General features: G+C 42.5%; 2 protein-coding genes across 2 annotated transcripts in view; one reads left to right on the forward strand and one right to left on the reverse strand.

The window, feature by feature from the left end:
* The window catches only part of LOC130189691 (potassium voltage-gated channel subfamily H member 1-like), a 31,364-nt gene extending 21,088 nt beyond the window's left edge, over nucleotides 1–10,276 (reverse strand). The window contains exons 1-5 of the mRNA XM_056408626.1: nucleotides 10,162–10,276; nucleotides 4,139–4,262; nucleotides 3,940–4,046; nucleotides 3,373–3,501; nucleotides 2,675–2,793 (exon numbers count right to left, since the gene is read on the reverse strand). Of these exons, the coding sequence (XP_056264601.1) occupies nucleotides 2,675–2,793; nucleotides 3,373–3,501; nucleotides 3,940–4,046; nucleotides 4,139–4,262; nucleotides 10,162–10,234 (552 nt within the window). The 5' untranslated portion in view covers nucleotides 10,235–10,276. The remainder of the gene's footprint in view (nucleotides 1–2,674; nucleotides 2,794–3,372; nucleotides 3,502–3,939; nucleotides 4,047–4,138; nucleotides 4,263–10,161) is intronic.
* Nucleotides 10,277–11,672: 1,396 nt separating this feature from the next.
* On the forward strand, nucleotides 11,673–21,052 carry rcor3 (REST corepressor 3). The gene is given in 13 exon segments (XM_056408632.1): nucleotides 11,673–11,905; nucleotides 12,003–12,059; nucleotides 13,200–13,277; nucleotides 13,384–13,436; nucleotides 13,706–13,867; nucleotides 14,053–14,177; nucleotides 14,765–14,843; nucleotides 15,477–15,716; nucleotides 15,933–16,010; nucleotides 16,273–16,330; nucleotides 17,173–17,417; nucleotides 17,506–17,632; nucleotides 17,635–21,052. Coding segments are annotated over 13 exon segments (1,683 nt in total). The 5' UTR covers nucleotides 11,673–11,781; the 3' UTR covers nucleotides 17,892–21,052.
* Nucleotides 21,053–22,921: the final 1,869 nt, after the last annotated feature.

A 22,921-nucleotide genomic window follows, 5' to 3' on the forward strand; every position in this document is an offset into this window, starting at 1 on the left:
TGTAGCTTTTCTGAAAGAGATCTGAAAAATAACAGAATGAAAAAAATGAAGAAAATAAAGAACTAAAGAGCACAAAACAAATGGCACGATAACAGCAATTAGAATAGATCGATTTAAGCATTTTAAATGATTGACAAACACTGAAAACGAGCTGTTTATCATATTCCATAACGTGATATTTAAAAAAATCGTCTTAGATGTGGCATATTGTTCTATAAGTGTTGTCCTCCTGGTTTTAAGTTGCATTCCAGTCGAGTCATTTTCTGGCCGTTCTAATACACGATAGAGTATTTTTGGGAAAGGTCCAGGGGTCAACCCTGAGATGTGGTTTCAATATCAATACGGAGGTGTTTGCTGTGAAATAAGTAAATTAACTCGCTGATAAAGAATAAACCTTTTTGATTTAACAAAAGTCCTCACGAGTATGACAGCGCCGCTCTGATTAAAGCCGTCTTCATTAGTGCCTGTGGAAGTGACGGCTGTGCGGTTAATGGGGAGATTAGTCTCCATTAATTACTCGTTATCAGCCGGTGAAACGTTTCCCTTCTCTCCATCTGAAACAAAGAGCCGCGAGGGTGTTTGCTTCTCCACGGCCAAGACAGCAGATTACATATTATAAGATAACACCAAGCAACACGGGGCCAACGCACGCCTACTGATGGAAACAGGAAGAATTAAAAAGACCAAAAAACGGTTAATTTTAAGATTCAAATACGTTTTCTCCTTTAAAAAAATTAAGAAAATTAATTTAAATATTCTGCATCTGATCTAATTTCCAAATTGCAATTTCTCCAATGCTCATATTTGTTATGTTTTTTTTATTAATTAACTTAATGTTCTGTAAACTGCGTTTAAATGTTTGGCTCCTCCCCCTCAAATACACCAAGGAGGGTGACGGGGGTTATCTATCATCTCACTTCAAACTGTTGGGTTTCTTTTTCACTTAAATTATTCATAAAATAAAAAATAAGATTATTAGGAAAGTATTTATATCACAAAATAAAAATGTAAAAAAGACTTTCTTCATGTTTTTATTTCATATACTTATTGTTTAATTACCAGAAAGTGTGCTATGGTGATATCTGTTGTTATTGAAAACACGGAATTACCTAAATGTTATAGATTTGGCCGTAAGCCATAAGAAGAACACATTATGTCATTATTAATTAAAGTTGAATATCTTTGATAATCTATTTTACAAAAATGTATGTAATCAACTTTCAATACTTATTGAACCGTAGACTCTCGGTCTCGGCCAATCACGGCTCCCCGTTGTCACCGAGGAGCGCAGAATGTAACGGATTCATTCAATTATAAATGAAGACATGTAGAATAAAGTGTTTTTGAACGAGATGTCACTATTTCAATCTTTTGATTCATTTGCTTTTCCCAAAGGGGGCTTTAGTCACGCGTGATGTGTTCAAGGACCCTCAGAGAGTTGAAAAACCGCCAATAATGTGTGTTTACACACCTTTTTTCTGATGATAAAAAGGTGTAATGTTGTCCATTTTTTATAAAAAGATAACACATGTGTCACGCTTTAAAAAACTGGGGTAAAAAAATATATTTTGAAGGATCCTTAGGAGCAGCAGGGTGGTTGTTGCCGTGAGTAAATAACCGGAACTACTTCCATCCGTCAGCCCCTCTGATGGCTCTGCTCTAACGGGATGAGGCAGGATGTCCGAGGTACTTTGTTTCGGATCAATTTAAAGTACTTCATACCTCGTGACAGAAAGAAAGCACACATATTAAATAACCGCGCATCCATCAGTCTTGCGTCATCCCGCATTAAACAGTGTTCTCATTTATAAAAACATTTGGGGTTCAGCCATCTGCTCCATCTACGACAAATGGAAAGCTTTGCAGAAACGGCGTGACACGGGCGAGCCGCCCTCCATCCTAAAGGTCTTATGAAAGGAGAGAAGGCTGTATTTAAAAAGGTCTAAACGCTCATGTTTCATATCAGCCAGAGATATCAAATATCCACCCGACTGAACTCGGTCGATGTTAAATGTCACAGCTTCCGACTCCAGAGAACGCGGATGTAGCTTCGGCTTTTAAAAATACGGTTCAGATTACTGAAAAGAGGGGATGTTTGGTTTTTTTAGGACTCATGCTGCGTTCACACCGAAGCGAATATTCGCGACGCTTTACTGGCGTGAGTTTACTGGCGTGACTATTCGTGGCTTTTCGGTTCATTTGTGCCTTAGAGGGGGCGGGGCTTATCTCCGTGGAAACAGTTATCATTTCCGCCATCCACCACGGAAGAAGTTCTGCTTTATACTCGTTGAGGACATCCCAGAAACGTCTAGACATCTAACGCCCTCGTGTTTCGGTTCATAACATTAATATAATATAAATATTATATATGTATTGATACATGAAATCACCCGTAGGCTCACACAGCGCTATGAGAGTAGCATCAGTTAGCTTCACCAACGTCGGAGCAGCTCAACGCTGATTGGCTTTCGCAACTTGTTGTCGGGCGAATTTTTCGCCCAAGTAAAAAAAAAAAATATTTGAGGCAAAAAATGTAGTCCATCACAACGACTCGCGTCTGTACGTTGACTTTGCTTCGGATCTGCTCGCACGAAAGATTCGCGAACCTTTCGGCGTGACCGCAGCGTTACGCTTCCTGCAGGTGAGGATTAGTGGGGAGGAGGCGTGATCTCACCTCCGCCAGCCTCGAGTGTTTGTGGACGTTCTCTCCTTTCTGGACGGCCGGAGCGAGCTGCAGGAGAACTCCTCGGCTGCTGGTCAACGCTCGAGTCAGGCGGGCGAATTTACCCCAACCTGGCAACAAGAAAAGGGATTAAATGGAGAATCTGGATTTCAAAGTAAAATAACAGGACTAAAAAAACACACTTACATTTTTAGGGTTTCTGGAAACCTCTTAAAGCCATCATTAATCATCGGATATGAACGTACCGCGTATACATTATCATGTATAACATCCTTATGTCTCATTTGCAGATTTAAAAAAAATTATTGTTCAAGTTTCAGCAAAACAAAATGGAAAAATTGCTATAAATAAACACAAACAAATGTATGAATTTTTTACAGTGGAGGATGAGATTGGTAAAAAGTCCAGAGAAGATCTTTTGATTGACGAGAAACTAAAATAATAAATAAACAAGCTTTATTGTGACGTGATGACGCAACAACACAAACCGACATGAAGCTCGTCCAGAGCGGCACACAAAAAAATGAACTTTCTTTTAGCTGTGTTGTAAAAAAGAAATGTCTACACTATAGAGGCATGAGGCCTAAAACCCCAAACTGTGTTGTGTAAGCCTTTGTTCTCCGATTTAAAATGTGCATTGTGACGCTTCTAAGAGTCTTAAAAACAGCCGGTTGCTAAGCCCCACCCACCTTTCACGGAGTCGTCCTCGATTGGCTGCTTGAAGGCGGTGATGTCACTGAAGGTGCAGAGAAACAGGACCACTTTGTCCTGCTCGTTCCTGATTGGAGCGATCTTCGCGAAAAACCAAACTGGCATCCCTGCAGCACACACACACACACACACACACATGCACAGATAGACACACACACGCACACACACACGCACAGACACACACACACACGCACATACACACACATGCACAGAAAGACACACACACACACACACGTCCATAAAGAGCGTCTTTAATAACCTGTTTGCTTCTGATCACCAGTGAGACCAGTGAGACCAGTAAGAGCAGTGAGACAAGTGAGACCAGTGGGACCAGTGGGACCAGTGGAACCAGTGAGACCAGTAAGAGCAGTGAGACCAGTGGAACCAGTGAGACCAGTAAGACCAGTGAGACCAGTAAGACCAGTGAGACAAGTAAGACAAGTGGGCCCAGTGGGACCAGTGATATTTTTGGTGATTCAGTTTGTGTTCGTGACAGTTTCAGTACTTTAGAAAATATATAAATAGATAAATAATAATCTCCTCACGGTTTTTCTTGTACATCAGAATCTCGAAGGAGTTCATCTCGTAGCTCTCGAAGGTCTGCCGCACCTTCTCCGTCACGTCCTTGTCCGTCAGCTCTCCGTACAGGAAGCTGCAGGACACACACACACACACACACACACTGAACCGACTGCGGACCCCCCCATCCCTCCGGTCCGGTACCGGGGCGCCGGGCCTCCGTACCTGCAGGTGCTGCTCTTCTGCATCACCTCGGCTCGGTGGAAACCCGACAGCTTGCAGAAGCCGTCGTTGCTGTAGACGATGGGCCAGTCCACGATCTGAGCGTTGCCCAGCACGAAGTTCGTGTCTGACCGCGGGGAAAAACGAAAAGGTTAAAATATCGATGAATCGGTGCCTCGCATGAGACGTTGATCCATAACCGTGTTATGTTATACATCGTGGGGCCGCGCGGTCGATTATGGCTGCCAGCAATTATCTTTATTCTGCGTTAGTCTGCCGATTATTTTCTCAATTAATCATTCGGTTTCTTTAAAAAGAAAGAAATGTAAAATCACAGCTTATAATGTCTCCAATAAACAGACAACGAATTACATTATTTTCGTTTTAGGGTTAATTAAACTATGTCTTCATTATTTTTGCCAATTCATTTACTGATAATTAATTAGTAATGATTTAGACTAACTTATTTCTTTCATTTTCAGCATCAAGAACCTGGAAAACATGTTGTTCCCCAGAACTGATGAATAATTGGGATTAATAATCGTGTCCTCAATACAAATAAAATCATAATTGTCATTTAAGCCATAATCCTGCAGCCCGAACACAGATAAATATCATGTATTTATCTTCTTTACTGACCATGTGTAAAGAGCTTTACTGAAACTGGATTTATGACTGAATTTACTATTACATACCAGACAAATAACTTGATGTGAGGATTACTTTTTCAAAAACTTTGGGGATTTTTGTTCTCTTCTCCATGACTTTTCCAGGCCTGGAAAATAACCATTTGAAAATTCCAGGACTTTTCCAGGTTTTCCATGAGCGTACGAACCCCGTGTATATCAGTGTTGTGTGTTTTCCCTCCAGTTCACACAATAAGACAGAAGCACTTCCACATTCAGGAGGGACTTCCTAAATATTTCACACTTTCTGCAAAATAGATTGATTGATAGATAGATAGATAGATAGATATGTACTTTATTAATCCCCAATGGGAAATTTGTCGTAACAGTAGCAGCACCAATAAACTAAACACACAAGAATAAAAAATAAAATATAAAAAACAGGGATGAAAGATAAAGATGTATACAAGAAGTATACAAAGTAGAATATAAAATAAAATATATATGTATCAATACAACATATATGCATACACAATACACAATACAATACTAATGACAAATTAAATTAAATATAAAAATATTAAATATAGACAGTGTGCAAAATGCAAAGTGTGTGTATGTGCAGGGCTCCAGACTAACTTTTTTAACTAGGAGCACAGTCGCTCCTAACTTAAAATGTTAGGGGCGCAAGCAGAAAATATAGGGGCGCACTTTTTCCTGGGTCAAAATGGGTCTTGGGTGCTCCCAAAAAAATTGTTTAAAGGCTCTCACCTTCTATTCATGCAGTCGAGCTATTGAATGCGTGATCAGCAGCTGGCCGCTCGGTCCATTCACGCACCTCACTGTTGTGTATTGATCAGACAAGACACGCTTATCAACTCCAGTGTTTCCGATCACTGAAATCAGTATCTGCCGATCACCGATAATACCGATCACTGAAATCAGTATCTGCCGATCCGATAATACCAATCACCGATCACGGTGTTGATTGAAGCATTCTATTTATTGTGTAGCATTATTGCCTAGGACTATGAGGAAATACATATATAAAGCAACTCAAACATTAAAGAAATTACCGATTTCTTTAAACATTTAGGACTTTACTTTGAAAAATGTCCTAATTGATACATTAAAATAGTTTGATTGCTATTGTAGGATTTCAGATATGTATGGAACACATCTGCATTATTCATTTCCTGGAACTCTTGGGGAATCTATATACAGGACTTTTCTTAACATACAAAAGACTGACTAATTTTTATAAACTCTTCCTTGGTCCAGTAAAATGTTTTAATGTTAGCATAATTTAAGCTAAATCTCAGAAACTATCTATAAAGATACATCAGTTCATTGTTTACTTTTATATGTTAGTGTATGATTTGTCGACATCTTATTTTGATAAACGGATGTTGTTTCACGTGGTTCTTTCCGCTAACTTTGCAAAACCGGATGTTGTCACTTAATCCCTCCCGCTACTTTATCAAAATCGCGCGCTCCTGATGGAATGTGTTTACCGTGAGCATCAGTCTGTAGGGGCAGACATGTGAGAGTCGGCTGAGTTGACCCAGAGATTCAACTCGGGGGACGGGGACGCCGCTCGGTGGTGAGGATCCCCTCTGACCTCTCACTCTGCGGCCCTCGCCCTCGTTGCGTCTCCGCTGCGGTGCGCCTCTTTTCACATTACCCTCTCACACACAGGCCAGCCTTCTGCTTCGGTTTTCGTCTCCTTTCTTCTTCTTCTTCTGGAGTTAATGTCGGTTAGCAAACCAGGCATTACCGCTAACTATAGTGGGCTGAAGTGTAGAACAAGTTTGTAAGCAACAAAAATATTTAATAACAAAAAAAAGAAATCTGCTAATTTACTGGTCGCGCATGCGCGAGTTGATGAAAAATTTACTCGCACTGTGTCTAATTTTAGGCGCAAAATGCGACCATTTGGTCGCAGTCTGGAGCCCTGATGTGTGTAGTGTAAATGAAAATGAAGTGTGTGTGTATGTGTGTAGTGTAAGTAAATGAAATGTGTGAAGTGCAGATCAACATAGTGTGGATATGAAGTTAAATACACGAGTTAGTATCACGTAGTTCAGAACCAGAGACACGCGACACAACAAATAAAACACTGACGTCAATCACTCTAAACTGCATGATAATGAATTAAAACACCGGCAAATATGATCAAATTCAGTTTCATATTATTTATTTTTGCTAATTTATTCACTAATTCCCCTATTAGATTAGATTAAATATGTATTATCACTTCATCATTACAACCCAATCCTCTAGTCTAGAAAATACCAAAAATGTCAGGCAGCCCAAAACCCGACGAGGAGCTGAGACTTAATGAACAGAGTTTGTGAAGTGACAGATGATCACGTTAATTAAGCCGTTTCCTGACCTTCCCTCTAGCGCCACCATCAGGAAGAAGACAGAAATGCTCCCTGTTGCGCGGCCGTGATGAACCCGCTGCATCTCGGGGGCCACGGGCAGCTTTCCAGAGACTCAGGCTGGAGCTCACGCTTTGTATTTGATTAATTGGGGTGAATCTGGGCCGAATGTTATGCTAATTAACTGTTCAGTCAGTTTATTGTCACACTAAATTAAACTGCAGCCTGAATGAGGCTCAACATCCATGAGCGGCCTCCTGCCCATTCAACTGCATGAGATCAACAGGGAGAATAGTGTGTGTGTGTGTGTGTGTGTGTGTGTGTGTGTGCGTGTCTGTGTGTGTGTGTGTGTGTCTGTGTGTGTGTGTGCGTGCGTGTGTTTGTCTTCAGGACGTACGTGCATTCAAAGTCAGATTGGAGCTAAATGCTAATGCACTACGCTCACGCTGACGATGCTAACACGCTGATGTTTACCATGTGACTGTTAGCACGGCATGCTAACAAGTAGCGCCGCTGAGGCTCATGGGAATGTCGTTCGTGCCGCAGGCCTTGTTGTTGGTGTGCGAGCTAACACGTGACGACGTATTTGTTGTTTTTGGTTGGAGGCAGAAGAACTCACGGTACACGTTAGCTAACGCTGGTTGGCACTTTAGCTAACGCTGGTTAGCACGTTAGCTAACGCTGGCTGGCACGTTTTGTTGACGTGTTTCTTAACAATAGCCGAAGTACATATACAAGTAATAATTTAATAGTGTTTTATTTTAGTTTTTTGTGTGTGTCCTATCTGTATTGCCTAGGTAGGTACACGCACAAAAAATCAATAAATCAAATTTTTATAAAAAAACAAGTTGTAACTGTTAATAGTTGTATACAAAATGTAATAGCAATAAATAACCACAAGCAAATAAGAATAACATTTAATAGGATTGTCTGATTCATGTTTTCTGTTTTTTGTATTAAAAAATCAAAGAAAACACTTTGAATCTGTAGACTACTGCCTGATAGTCTTATTATTGCCATTTTTATGACAATTGCTGATACACTGTAAGCCTAAATAAGTATATTTATTATCGTTGAACAAAAGGTTAAATGTTATTTCACAAGTTTCAAAAAGTGCTTCCAATTTATTTTTTAATGCCCCTAGATTTTAGTCATGGGAGCAAAAAAGTTCCCCCTAAATAATCTGTAAATGTCCTATTCTGGTTTGGATGCATATAACTCTCCTGCAGAAGAAGAATAAAATGTGCTATTCACACATTCACAGCCGAAGACGGACTTCAAAAATATGCAGGAACATACTTATCATACAATATGCATGAAACAGTACTAGGATGCTATGTGTATCTCTTAAAGTCCAATACAACATCTCTGCAATAAGCTCCGCCTTTGAGAATATTGAAGTGTTCATTAAAGCTGTTTCGGGGGATTTGATTCCACTTTGTGTTCATCTTGTAGTCTGGTGCTGTTGCTGGATATTATCATCGCATGATGGCGGGAACATTTTAGGACAGAAACTTTGGAAACAAGTCAGAAAAGTTGCAGAAGCTCTAGTTTGGAATAAAATCAAGAAGTAAAATAGCTGCTGGTGTTATTTAAATACAGTGTGTGGGAAGTATATGTATGTGTGTATAAATATACATATATTTACACGCACACATATATATACATATGTATATCGATATATATATATTTATTTATGTATATATATATATACACAGTATAATCATAGGTGAGTAGACGGGGAGGGGTACTTGTACACGACAGGATGTGGAAACACTGGTACCTATCTGTCTATGTGATAACGTCCAAACTGAAAAGTTAAAAAGAAAAGTGGTTAAAGGAGAAGAAACAGATGAACCAGAGAGAACAAAACGGAGGAGAATACATAAATAAATAAAGGCTACCTCACTTTACTTTTTACCGTGTAGCTTTCCTATCCGATGATTGTGAATAATCAGTCACACATAACTTATGTTGATTACATTTCGGTCCCTTAAGAGTAAAAAAAAGTAAAATTACTAAAAGGTAAATTCAAGGTTTTTGTAAAATTATATTCACAGTCATTGTATTGTGGTGGAATGACATATCACTAAAAAAGGAAAGTAAGAAAACATATTATTTGGGGGAGAAGTGACGTTTTAACATTACATTACTGTTGTTAAATATTGTTTTCAGCAGCATGAACTTTAATGCTATATTAAACTACTTGTATGTATTCAGTGACCTGTATTAAAAAGGTAACATAAGGACATAAAGTATAATATTTCCCCTCCTTTTACTGCCTGCTGCGGAGCGTTTTTTAAATATTCATGGCAGGAGTGTACGAGAGCTACTCATCCTCACATATATTACACTTTTTAATATGAGAATGTAAAACGGGGTCATAATTAGCAATTGCTTTCATTGTCGAGTAGTTCAATGACTGTGTGAGTGTTGGTCTGACACTTTTAAATATGTACTGCTCACCTTTTTGTTTGTTGACAAAGCAAATAGTTTAAATCTATTGTTTTTATTATTTTATATTGTAAAATAAAGCGTAAGCAACGCATAGCCTAACATAAGGAGGAAATGTACTGCTTGGATTTAAAAGCTAACGCTAAATATATATTATACTTTTAGATTATGAAACATCATTAAATATATATATATATATATGTATATATAAATATAGTTAGTGTTAGTTTTTTAATCTGAATACAAGGTGCGTAACTTCACTCTAATTAAAAGAAATTAGGGTAAATAGGCTAAAATCGTGTGCTACTTTTAGAATATGAAAGATATATATATATACATAAACATATATATATATACATATATAAACATATATATATGTATATATGTAATAGCTAGTATTAAAATATCGGTGTAAATATTTTCTGAAATTATAAGAGCCTATCACAGAGGAGCTTTCTGATGACGACACGACCGACCAGAAGCAAGAGACACTCCGCACAACAAACGGCTGCCAACCGTTTAAACACCGGTGTGTTAGAAACCGGACCGAACCGGAACCTACCGTTGGACCGGCGGACGATGTTCTCCAGGAACGTGTTCTGGGGGGCCACGAGACCCCGCCGTCCTCCCGCCATCCTCCTGCAGCGCGAGGCAGAGCTGCTTCCCGCCGCTCACATTGCTGATGCCGCACGAGCCCCGCGCGCTGGATAGTAGGCGCCTCTCCTGTGCGCGTGCTCTCTCTCTCGCTCTCGCTCTCTCTCTCACAGCAGGCTCGTTATTGGCAGATGGTTGCAGCACGAGCTCCGAAATGAGCCACAGTGAGAGAGAGGGAGAGACTCAAGTTGGTGTAATTAAAGAGGAGAGACAGACATGAGAAATGAGTCATGGTAAAAGAGAAAGAAAGACACAGGGGGAGAGATAGAGAGAGAGATAGACAGAGAGAGACGGGACCTTGAACGCAACAGTATTCAGAATCTAAGAGTTTCACCTGGTGGTTCATGAGAGCCACTGCAGCAGAGTTCAATAAATAAACAAATAATATTGGGCTGAATTTTTTTTAAATTACTTTATGGACAATATTTTTTTATTACTAAACTATTTAGGGTAATTGTGTTTGTGCAGTTATGTGTAAAAACCAGATGACTCCTCTTAAAGGGACATATCCTAAATAAAGGGTAGGTGCAGAACAATATTTCTCAGTTTTTTTAATGCAGATTCACCCCAAAATAATTTGGGAGATTTGAGTCACTCCAATTAACTTGTCTTTTAACTTTTTTAATGCTCCTTTTTACCTTTATTATATAAACTGAAACTATACACAACAAAAACAGTTATCTCTGTAAATGTTCTCCATAATCTATCATTGATCTGAAGTGAATCCAAGTGGATACAACTGAAATGATTGATGGTTTAAATATCTGTATTAGCGTATTGACTGCGTCCTCTCTGCTGTTAGGTTGCTGAGCGGTGTCTCCCCCTGCTGGTCACGAGGAGTCAGTGCAGGAACACCGACCGCTGAACGAGGAGAGTAAACAAAAACAACACGCTCAATTATTATCCACATGTAATCAGTTGACTTCACGTCATGTAATAATGTCGTTATATTTATGTTTTATAACATGTGACTTGTCTTTATATTAAATTATGACGTTTATAGCTATATGTATATGTTATATTTATGATTTCCAAATACGTCAGACTCCGTTTTGCTTTTATTTATCTTATTCTAAGTTGTATTGCTGTTAAATCGCGGTTTTAATTTGATTTTGTATTTATTTTGTATTTATTGTGTTGGCGGAGGGATCTGCTGCCGCAGTCGCTGGAGTCGCACTGCCGCCCGACGGTGCGTAAAAAGCCTTCCGCTGCGGTGGTTAGACCCCCGCACACACACACACACACACACTCGGTTATCGCTTTAACTGAAAATAAAACTTCCCTCGCAGCTGATTTTACACATCGACACTACGTAATATTTAGAGGAGACTCTGCTGTTGTTGTGAGGCGTCACAGCCCGAAGTGATTGTAAATACAGCGGCGAAGCGAAGAGCGCGGCAGTGACACGGCGGCGGGCGAGCGAACTGCAGCACACACACACAAAAAAAGGAAAAAAAACATTCAGCTCCTGGTGACATTTTATATCCCGGCAACCGCGGCTGAAAAACGGCTAATTTGAGACGCAAAGATGCCGGGAATGATGGACAAAGGCTCGGAGTATCTGGGGAAAGGTCGCTCGAACGGCACGAAGAGTCCGTCCAACGCTTCCAACGGACATTTCTCTGACGAGAGCGGCAGCGACGACGAACACGGCGAGTAAAATAGCCTCGAACAGCGTCTCGTCTGGCGAACATTTACACACACACAAATGTAACTTCCTCTTGTTTTTTCATGCTGGTGTTTCCACAGATGTGGGGATGCGGGTTGGAGACGATTATCAGGCGAATATTCCCGAGTTCGAGCCCGGTGAGTGTTTTTTTATTTATTTTTACTGGGTTCTAGTGACGGACGGGGGGGGGGGGGGATAGCCTCGAACACGTATCGCCTTCAGTAACACACTGTGAACTACAGGCTCACGCACACCGCTTCACGTGAACGCGTTCAAACTCGTGACTGAACTCTTTAAACGAGGTGTTGATTAATTTACTGTTAATGATTAGTTATTAACCGGAAAGAGAGAAACGTGAACCGAGGCTATACATCTTCTTCTCACCAACAACTTGTGACATTTCTGCTCACTGGAGCTTGAGTTGGTTTGTTTACATTCTCCTTCTTCATGTTCCCTCCACTTATATAACATATTGTTATATATTCTTTGTGGCCAACGCTAAAGTAAAATAAATATAATACAAATATATATTTCTTTTATTTATACAAAATTTTCTCTGACATTTGTATATTATTTCAATATTTTTTTAATTTGTGTGTAGGTTTGATGACACAAAAAGCTGATGCAACATTTTTTTAAAGCATATTCCCCCATTTAATATTTGAGCATTATGATAAAACTATCCAGCATTTGTTTTTGTATTTAAGCTTGTCATGTGTAGGAATTGTGACCCATGTGTGGCACATTATACAGGGTTAAAATATACCTGTCAATGCCTATTAATATTAGTTTTTAAATGTTATATTTGTTAAAAAACAGTTAGTATTTTTTTTATGCTTAAAATTTTTTTTATCTGTGTTTGTCATTGGAACATACATTAAATCTAATAAATTACCTCCCTAGATCCTTAACTATCAGCTACAAGTTGTTTGAATCAAATCAAAGAAGAACGTAAAGGTAATAAAACAAAAGGAAATTCATATTAATTAAACTCAACGCGATTTTAAAATCTGAAAAAGAAGTGAGCAAAACATCCCGCTCCAAACGGCAGCACAATTATTTTATAGAAAGTTAAAAAAGCGAAACAGAAAAAAATGGCTAGCGAGTTCAATATTCCTCTAGCGTGGGTCCAAAATCAAATAACAACAGATACGACATTTCCCACAATGCAAGTGAACTTTATACACGCTTTAGAGACGAGATGTTTCGTCAGCGTTCTGAGCTCTCTGAACGTTCAGTTGGCGGCGTGGCCCTTTAAATGTGTGACGTGTGTTCAGGCGCCACCAAGTACACGGACAAGGACAGCGGGGGGATGCTGGTCTGGTCTCCGTATCACACCATCGTCGACTCCAAGTGTAAGTCCACTTCCTGTCATGCACACACAGCCCCCCCTCCCCCCTCCATCAGACTGATCCAACTGTGTGTGTGTGTGTGTGTGTGTGTGTCCGTGTGTCCATACAGTGGACGATTACATCGCTTTGGCCAAAGAGAAGCACGGATACAATGTGGAGCAGGTGAGGTCTCACTCTGACTAAAAAGTGGAAAAAGAAAGAAGAGATTTAACCGTTTTTATTCACCCTAAATGTAATTTTACTAGTATCCACGGTTACCATCTGGAACATATCAGTTTTTAAATGCAATAAAGCAGTTTTTTTAAGGGTGAAAATCACATTTTATCTTGTTTACGACAGAAACTCTGTGACCGTTTTATGTACAACATGTAAAATATAAGCTTTGTCTCGTGTGTGTGTGTGTGTGTGTCTGTTTGTGTGTGTGTGTGTAGGCGCTCGGCATGCTCTTCTGGCACAAACACAACATCGAGAAGTCTCTGGCCGATTTGCCGAACTTCACCCCGTTCCCGGACGAGTGGACGGTGGAGGACAAGGTGCTGTTCGAACAGGCCTTCAGCTTCCACGGCAAGAGCTTCCACCGCATCCAGCAGATGGTAACACACACACACACACACACACACACACACACACACACACACACACACACACACACACACACACACACACACACACCTGTGTGTCTGCTGTACTATTACTGCAATACAAGAACATCTACTACCTGTAAAAAGACTTCACGAGCAGTAAATGTTGAATTCTGACACGTTTTTTTCCTCTCCAGTTGCCGGACAAGTCCATCTCCAGCCTGGTGAAGTACTACTACTCCTGGAAGAAGACCCGGTCCAGAACCAGCCTGATGGACCGGCAGGCCCGCAAACTGGCCAGCCGGAGCAACCGTGACGACAGGTACGGCCCGCGGGTCAGCCGGTATGTAACAGACAGTCACAGGGAAAACATGACTTGTTTCTTTATTTCAACATATATACACACATATATATATATATATATATACACACTACAGTTCAAAAGTGTGGGCTCACCCAGACAATTTTGTGTCTTCCATGACAACTCTCACTTTTATTGATCAAAATAATTCAAAAAATAATTATTAGATATAGTCGAGACATTGATGAGGTTATAAATAATGATTTTTATTGTAAATATTAATGTAGTTCTTCTTGTGGCTCAAAGGAAGGCCACTGTTATAGCTTCTCTCACCAGCATAACCGCATAATACATTTAATGGTATCTTCATTGAAAAAATCTGAGCTTTACTTTGAAAAATAAGGACATTTCTAAGTGACCCCAAACCTTTGAACGGTCGTGTATATATTCTTCATTCAGACAGACCATAGTCATGTTTACGTTCTTCTTCTATGGTGTCTTAATGTGTCTGTTTTGGGATCTCGGCGCTGCTGCTGCTGCTGCTGCTGCTGCTGTTGTTGTTGTTGTTGTAGTAGTGTACCAACTGAATTGTCTTCTGGTTGCCGTAGTGATGAGGAGATGGAGGAGGCCCCGCCCATTGAAGTCAACGACAGCGACTACGACCCCAACAAGGAAACCAAGAAAGAGGTACGTGGACTGTGACCTCAGATTACTCCAGACCCTTTACTACCATGGATATGTCTTAAAAAACATATTATTAGTGTTTCTTTTATTTTGTCTACTCCATTTATATCAGTGAGGTCTTTCAAAATAAAAGAACCCCTTCTCCCTAAACAATGCAGCGGCATAAACTATGTCGTTCAAAATGATCCGACAGTTGTGATTTATAACTTTATGAAATATTATTTATGTATGTGTGTGTGTATATATGTATATATATATGTATGTATATATATAGTGTGTCTATATGTATGTGTGTATATGTATGTATGTGTACATATATATATATATGTATATATATATAGAGTGTGTGTCTATATATATGTATGTATGTGTATATGTATGTATGTGTATATAATGTATATATATATATAGAGTGTGTGTCTATATGTGTGTGTGTGTATATATATATATGTATGTGTGTATATATTTATATATATGTGTATATATATATATATTATATATGTGTGTATATATATATATATATATGTGTGTATGTATGTGTTTATATATATATATATAATGATAAAACATCAATAAAAACTGTTTAGTATTTAAATGTTGGACTTGTTTGGTGGCTCTTATTTTGAAAGTGTGCAGCTCTGTGTGTCCACGCCTCAGGCTCAGGTGGAGCCGGTGCCGCCGGGCTCCAAGGTGGCGCTGGGCCGGCGGGAGCACCACACCCTGCAGCACCGGCACCACCAGCGCAGCTCGCGCTGCCGCCCCCCCAAAGGCATGTACCTGACCCAGGAGGACGTGGTGGCCGTGTCCTGCAGCGCCTCCGCCGCCAACACGCTGCTCCGTCAGCTGGACATGGAGCAGGTGTCCCTCAAGAGACAGGTAGGAGGGGGGTGATGACGCTAAAGACAAGCGAGTGAAGGAACACCTGTACACCACCTGTAAAACACCACCTATACACCACCTCTTCACCACATGTAAACACCACCTGTAAAACACCACCTATACACCACCTATACACCACCTGTACACCACCTGAAAACACCTCTCCCTGAGCTGCCCCCTGCTGGTTGAAAGCCGAAGTGTTTGTGTCCTCAGGTGCAGAACGCCAAGCAGATGAACAGCGGCATGAAGCACGTGTTGGATTCTGGGATTGAAGAGTTCCGACTGGCCGAGGTATATATCGTACTTTATATACTCTATACTTTTACACACAACAGTTTATCAAGTATGAGGTTTTGTTCTAGATTAAACGAGCGAAAGCCTTTAAAATGGGCTCCAGCTAATGCAGCAATATTCTCTATTAATAATACTAATATAATAGTTAGTTAGTTCTTTCACTCTTGAGATAATTGCTGTGTGGAAACATTAAATACTTTATATCACCAGAAACTTTCTGTTTCCTGTTTTTAAAATCCGTCAGTCGTTGTTGTTGCAGAGCAACCAGAAGGTGAACGCCCGCTGGACCACGGACGAGCAGCTGCTGGCGGTGCAAGGTGAGCTTCTTCGCTGGTGAAGACGAGCAACCGGGTCAGAGGAGCCGAACGCCAACGAATACACGAAGAACCTTCTGTTCCGTGAAGACGAGCGACGCTTCAAAAACAGCCGATTCGGCGTCTTTATTACCTTCGCATTGAAAATGCGGAAGGTAATGTTTTGATCGCCATTTATTTATTTATTTGTATGCGTGTTCCTCGCATAAGTCAAAAAGTATTAAACCAAATCGCATGCAATTTGGTGGGATGATTGGTTATTATCCGGGGACCATTTGATGAGATTTTGGGATCGATCGGGTCAAAGGTCAAGGTCAAGAAAAGGTCAACATCTTCTTTTTATCATAGCACGGTCAATTTTTATCCAATTGGCATGCAACTAATGCCAAAATGTTCATAATTCAATGCCCGATCTTGTGATATGCGAAGGTATGCGCTCTACCGAGTGCCCGTTCTAGTCTACTGTATGCAGGTCGTTCGTAGAATTAGCAGATTTCTACTGAGCTCATTTTAGCCTCATTTAGCTCCTAGTTTAGTTTTTTTGGCACTGTTCCCGTGTGTTTTGTGATGACCTCACTGTCTTGAAGACGAGCTGCTCGGCAGCAAACGGCAGGTAGCCGTAGTTGGAGGCCAGCTGGTGAACGTGGTGGAGCTTTAAGCCGCTAAATAGACGGAGATTTCCCTCCGGAGATGGAGGAGACCAAACACGGAGCTAAAAGAGGAGAGACTATTGGCCTTAGACTACAGGCCCTCCCTCTAAATAGCCTATTTTTCTTCTTCTACTGTATATCTGGGAGGCGGTTTAAGCCTCGATGACATCATCACAAACCCTCTTGTTTCTTCAGGCGTGAGGAAGTACGGGAAAGACTTCCAGGCCATCGCCGACGTCATCGGCAACAAGACGGTGGGCCAGGTGAAGAACTTCTTCGTGAACTACCGGCGGCGGTTCAACCTGGACGAGGTGCTGCAGGAGTGGGAGGCGGAGCAGGGCACGCGGGCGCCCAACGGCGACGGCGTCACCTCCGGCGAGGAGGGCAAGACGAGCTCCGCCACGCCGTCGGGGAAGAGCACCGACGAAGAGGACGAAGAGGTGAGGCGTTTGTCACGGGGGACGCGGGTCACTCCGCAGCAGGACGCAGTGATGTAGCTTTGCCCCCGCCCTCTTCTCCTTCCTGTAGGGTCAGGTGACCTCCTCAGGCGCGTCTCCTGCCGCCTCCTCTTCGGCTCAGATTCCGGTGACGTCCGGCACCACGTCGTCCTCCTCTTCCTCCTCCCTCCACCAGCCCCCTCCCCTCTTGCGGCCCTCCCTCCCGCCACGCCCTCCCTGCACCGCCAGCCGCCGCCCCTCCAGCAGCAGGCCCGCTTCCTGCAGCCCCGCCCCGCCCTGCAGCAGCCCCCGCCGCTCATCCGCCCCTCCAACCCCATGCCCCCCCGCCTGAACCCGCGCCCGCCCGCTCCCATGAGCCTCGGCGGCAACCCCGGCGAGTCGGGTCCGAGCTCCGCCCAGCAGCCCCCCGGCCAGGCCGTCCACCAATCGGAGGCCTCGTCTTCCTCCCTCCACTGACCGACCTCAGACGAAGCTTCTGCCGGAAGAAAATGTTCAATCTGAAGCTGCTGCGTTCAGGTACTGTGGGAAATCGGAGTGACTTAATTTTTTCAGAACTAGGACGGCGATTTTCGAGGCCTCCGATCAGTTTTTCTATTTTCACCACCGGAGAACATGAAGGCGACACATTTACAAGGAACACGATCCAAACTGTTTATTATTTGGTCAACAATATTTTCAGGGTTGACGTTGGTCTTTCCTGCGGGACTTGAGATGGACACCTGTTTTGCAGCCTTTATAAGTCCGTCACAGAAAGTGTGCAGATTTTTCACGTGGCGTCCCACAGGGTTCAATCCTGGGGCCACGCTTTTTTCTTTCTTTATCGTCATCCCAGTGGTACCGTGTACATTTCAAAGTGATTTATCGGTTTTCATCAGCAGTTCATACTAAACGCTGGCTGTTGCAGTATTTTCTACAGCTAAATTAATCTAATTGAAATAAAGAAACAGAGTCTAATATAACTTTGAATTAGGTTTACATTCAATTGAATCCGTGTATCTTCTTACATTAAGAAAGTCAACATTTTTATTGATTACATCTCGTTATCATCTTTTTTTGAGTCGTCTTATTCATCCTCCACCTTCCAGAGTCATTACGTGTAACATGTACCGAGTCTCTGACGACTCTCGTGCTCTCTTATTTAATTAATCTAATTATTCCAACAACTACCGGCTCCCCAGAGGATGTTTTTGTTAACCGCATTTTTCCGCTCCGCCGACGATTAAAACTCAAATGTTTTTGCTTCACGTCGTGGCTGCAGTGAACGCCGCGGCCTCTAGGGGTCACTGACAGCTTCTCCAAAGGGCTTTACGACCTCCACTGTGTACGACCCTAAAGCCGAGGGACAAATGAGGAAAAACGTGAGGCTGTGTGGCGTGTTTTTCTTCATCAACAAAGTCTCACGTTTACACTCAAACCAACGCGGTGTCAGTCGCGCTCTACACCGACTGACTTCCTGTCTGTGGCTCCTGGCACGAGTCATCGGTTCCGACTGGAGAAGCGGTCTCGGTAACTACCCGAAAACATCTGGAACGCCAAATGAGCACAGTGCATTAGTTGGGGACTATTTTTCAGCGGCGGATTAATCCACATTTGGCGTTGGAGTGATGAAGGAACATGGCACCCGGAGAAACGGCTCACTGATGCGTTGCCATGGCGCGGCGGGGGAGTGCCTGTGTGTTGTGAACATTAGCGTTAGACATCCACGTGTACAGTTTGGTTTCTATTCCACTCATTTGTCACCTGGACTTAACTTTCTCAGAGTAGCTGTTGTGCCCCCCCCCCTCCCCCTTGATGAAGATTCATTTAGAAACACCTAAATGTCATCTCCATCTGGACCGTGAGCTTCAGGCGTGTTGTCCGTCTTGTTTTTGTTATTTATTTCTTCTTCTTCGTCCTGGTGCTACCAGTTTGGATTTGGTGTGAAATTAAATCTTTGAAAGAGTTCTTAATGCTTCTTTTTGGACAAATGAGCATCACAGCGTTAAATGTAACTGGAGTCACAGTCGAACTTACTTGGAGTCCTTTTGAGTTTCAACGTGTAAAATGTTGCTGTTCAAATGTAGCTGCTGAGACGCCTCATTAAAACGACATTTGTAACATTCGACTGTTTAAATTCTTCACATCTGAACACAAATATATATATATATACAGGACTGTCTCAGAAAATTAGAATATTGTGATAAAGTTCTTTATTTTCTGTAATGCAATTAAAAAAACAAAAATGTCATGCATTCTGGATTCAACTGAAATATTGCAAGCCTTTTATTCTTTTAATATTGCTGATTATGGCTTACAGCTTAAGAAAACTCTAAAATCCTATCTCATAAAATTTTAATATTTCCTCAGACCAAGTTAAAAAAAAGATTTATAACAGCTGAGTGTTTGTCAAGGCTCAGGAAACCCTTGCAGGTGTTTCGAGTTAATTAGACAATTCAAGTGATTTGTTTAATACCCTTCTAGTATACTTTTTCATGATATTCTAATATTTAGAGATAGGATATTTGAGTTTTCTTAAGCTGTAAGCCATAATCAGCAATAAATCAGAATAAAAGGCTTGCAATATTTCAGTTGATTTGTAATGAATCCAGAATGCATGACATTTTTGTTTTTTTAATTGCATTACAGAAAATAAAGAACTTCATCACAATATTCTAATTTTCTGAGACAGTCCTGTATTATTTATTTATATATAAATAATACATATATATTATTTATATATATAACTATATATATATTTATGTATCTATATATAACTATATATAGATATATAACTATTTATATATATTATGGCATCCTGTACATTATCCCACTTATTACAGTGCTAGTTACTAAAAAGTAAATGCCACTTATCTTAAGGTCACGACCTAATTATCTGACATTATCTGCATAAATCAAGTTATTCAAGTCCGTCGTCCCGTTATCGAGATCTAATTATCTGTAGATATGAAGCAGTTAAGTGTTGGTCGGGACTGAAAAGTGTCTTAGAAATAAAGTCTCCGTTAGATAAAGTGTGGATCCTTCATTCACACACATTATATATATATTGTGGTGGTTAAAATGCTTCAAATTGTGTGCTTCCACAACATATATATATATAGGGTGTATTAAACTTTTCCATTGTGTTATATTAGGCTTAAATTACATCTATAAAGATGATTGAGAGGGCACACACACACACACACACACACACACACACAGCTCTCTCTGAGACAAGGTTCAAGAACGCCAGACATCGACCCAGCGGCCTGGTGCTGGTCCAGTCTTAACCGGTAGAGAGGAGACTGCAGAGCGAGGACCGGGAGGATCAGACACAATAGGATAAGAGAGACGAGGGGGGAGACGTCAGCAAGAAACCTCACTTTCCTTAAAGGAACCGGCTTGGACTGGGACAGAGGTCACACTGAGGTCACACTGAGGTCACACAGAGACGAGAAATAATATGTAATGAGGGAGTGGACCTGCATTGAGTGTGAGGTATAAATAATATGTCAATATGTTTGTTCGGTAGTTGGGAAAGACGGATGTGGAGGGAGGTCGTTGTCTTCCATACCGGACCCAGCTCAGGCTTATTTGTGAAACTGTTGGTTACGAATAAATCTACGTGAATTGAACTCTGATCCAAACTCTCTGTTCTGTGGGTGTTTGATGACTGGTGAAAAGGTGCGAGTCCCCCGACCCGTGCCTCGGGTCCAGGACCTGGAGATCCGAGAAACCTGAGAGAAGTCCATCGACAGATTGCACACCCATCCTCAACTGGTCTCAGGCGCCTGAACAAATAAAAAGGTACGCAGAAACCTATTTCATTGAATTCTGTATATTGTAGTGTGACACGCGTGTTGCCGTCACCAGTAGGTTCCCCCCCCCCTAAGCACCAAGAAGGACTGAGCAGCCAGAGGGATAGTTGGTAATCATGTTTATTGCCATGGCAGACTGTGTTTCTGCTCTCCACCCTGACTCCTTTATGGAGCCCGCCTCAGATACACAAACACATATCATCAGCTGGACTGATTACCACTCTGTTTAGCAATCAGACCAGCTGATGACAATCAGACATCGTTCCCTGAACCACACCCCCGCTCCACCCACTCTGCAGCCGAGCTTAAACACCCCCCACTGCCACATACCTCCACCGCCCGACTTAGGCCGGCCAACATCCGCCTAACTCTACCCTCCCCCATGAGACCATCTGCGCCCCCGCCTATGGATCACCTTGAAATTGAAAGGCTGTAGCCAGATACCACCGTGATGATTCGGGCGGTATCTTTCATGCGGTGGAGCCATTGGAGGGGCGGTCCCACCAGAGGGTGAATGAGCGTCCCAGGGTAGTAGCGCAGGGGGGGAGCGCGCCCACCGGATGGCGCTGTACCTGCCCTCCCTCTCCGAGCTTGCGGCTGATGTACAGCACGGGCGGTCAACGGGCGGTCCCTCTACCTGCTCCTCTGTTCGACGATCCGCCTGCAGAGTAAAGGAGAGAGAAGTTAGGTGTGTGAAGTGGTTCCCCCCAGAGCTTGCGATCTGAGGCACCTTTCGGTCATGGGGCTGGTCAGCTCTGCAAAGTTCGGGATGAACCGCTTGTACAGCCCGCCAGCCCCAAAAACTGCCTCACCTCTTTTTAGTCTTGGGCGCGGGCAGGCTGCGATGGCGGTCTTGTCCACCTGAGGCGCACCTGCCCGCGCCCAAGTGGTACCAGATACCGTACCTCCTCCCGTCCAGCTGCACACACCTTGGGTTGGCCGCCGCCTGCCTCACATGCTCCGCCCAGGTGGTGCATCACATCATCCAGGTAGGCGGCAGCATATGCAGCGGTCTTGGCCGGCAGCATATGCAGCGGGCGGACGCGTCCATGAGGCGTTGAAAGGTGGCCGGGCCCAACAACCCAAAGGGAGAAGGCCGTTTTTCCTAGACTCGACAGAGGAATCTGCCAGTAGCCCTTGGTTAAATCCAGTGTCGAAGAAACACACAGTGCCCAGTCGGTCCAGGAGCTCGTCGACCGGGCATTGGGTAAGCATCGAACCGTGACACCTCATTCACCCTGCGATAGTCCACGAGAAACGTATAGACCCATCCACCACAAGAACAATGACTCTTCTATTACCCCCATCTCCAGCATTGCCGCTAATTCCGCTGAACCACCTTTCTCTTGTGTTCAGGTAACCTGTAGGGTCGTACGCACTGTCACGCCCGGAGGAGTCTCAAGGCAATGTCTGTTTTCTGGGTCCCCGGTCTTCACACAGGAGAGAGGCGGATTGGTGGATTTTGGGACCTCAGGCCCCAGGCACCACCTCATAGTCAACATCCCCACTGCCCGTGTGACGTGAATTGTCTCAGCCTGGCACCTCTGTTGTACAGCCGCTGCTGACGCCCTGGGCCTGGAGCAAATGCTCACGTGACAGCTGACCCAGGGTGTGGAGCAGGTCCAGGACGTGTTGGATCTCGTTTTTTACTGCTGCCCTCCTCCCAGTTTTCTTTAATGAGGAAAGTTCAAA

The sequence above is a fragment of the Pseudoliparis swirei genome, chromosome 24 (assembly GCF_029220125.1).
Source record: "Pseudoliparis swirei isolate HS2019 ecotype Mariana Trench chromosome 24, NWPU_hadal_v1, whole genome shotgun sequence".
NCBI lineage: Eukaryota > Metazoa > Chordata > Actinopteri > Perciformes > Liparidae > Pseudoliparis > Pseudoliparis swirei.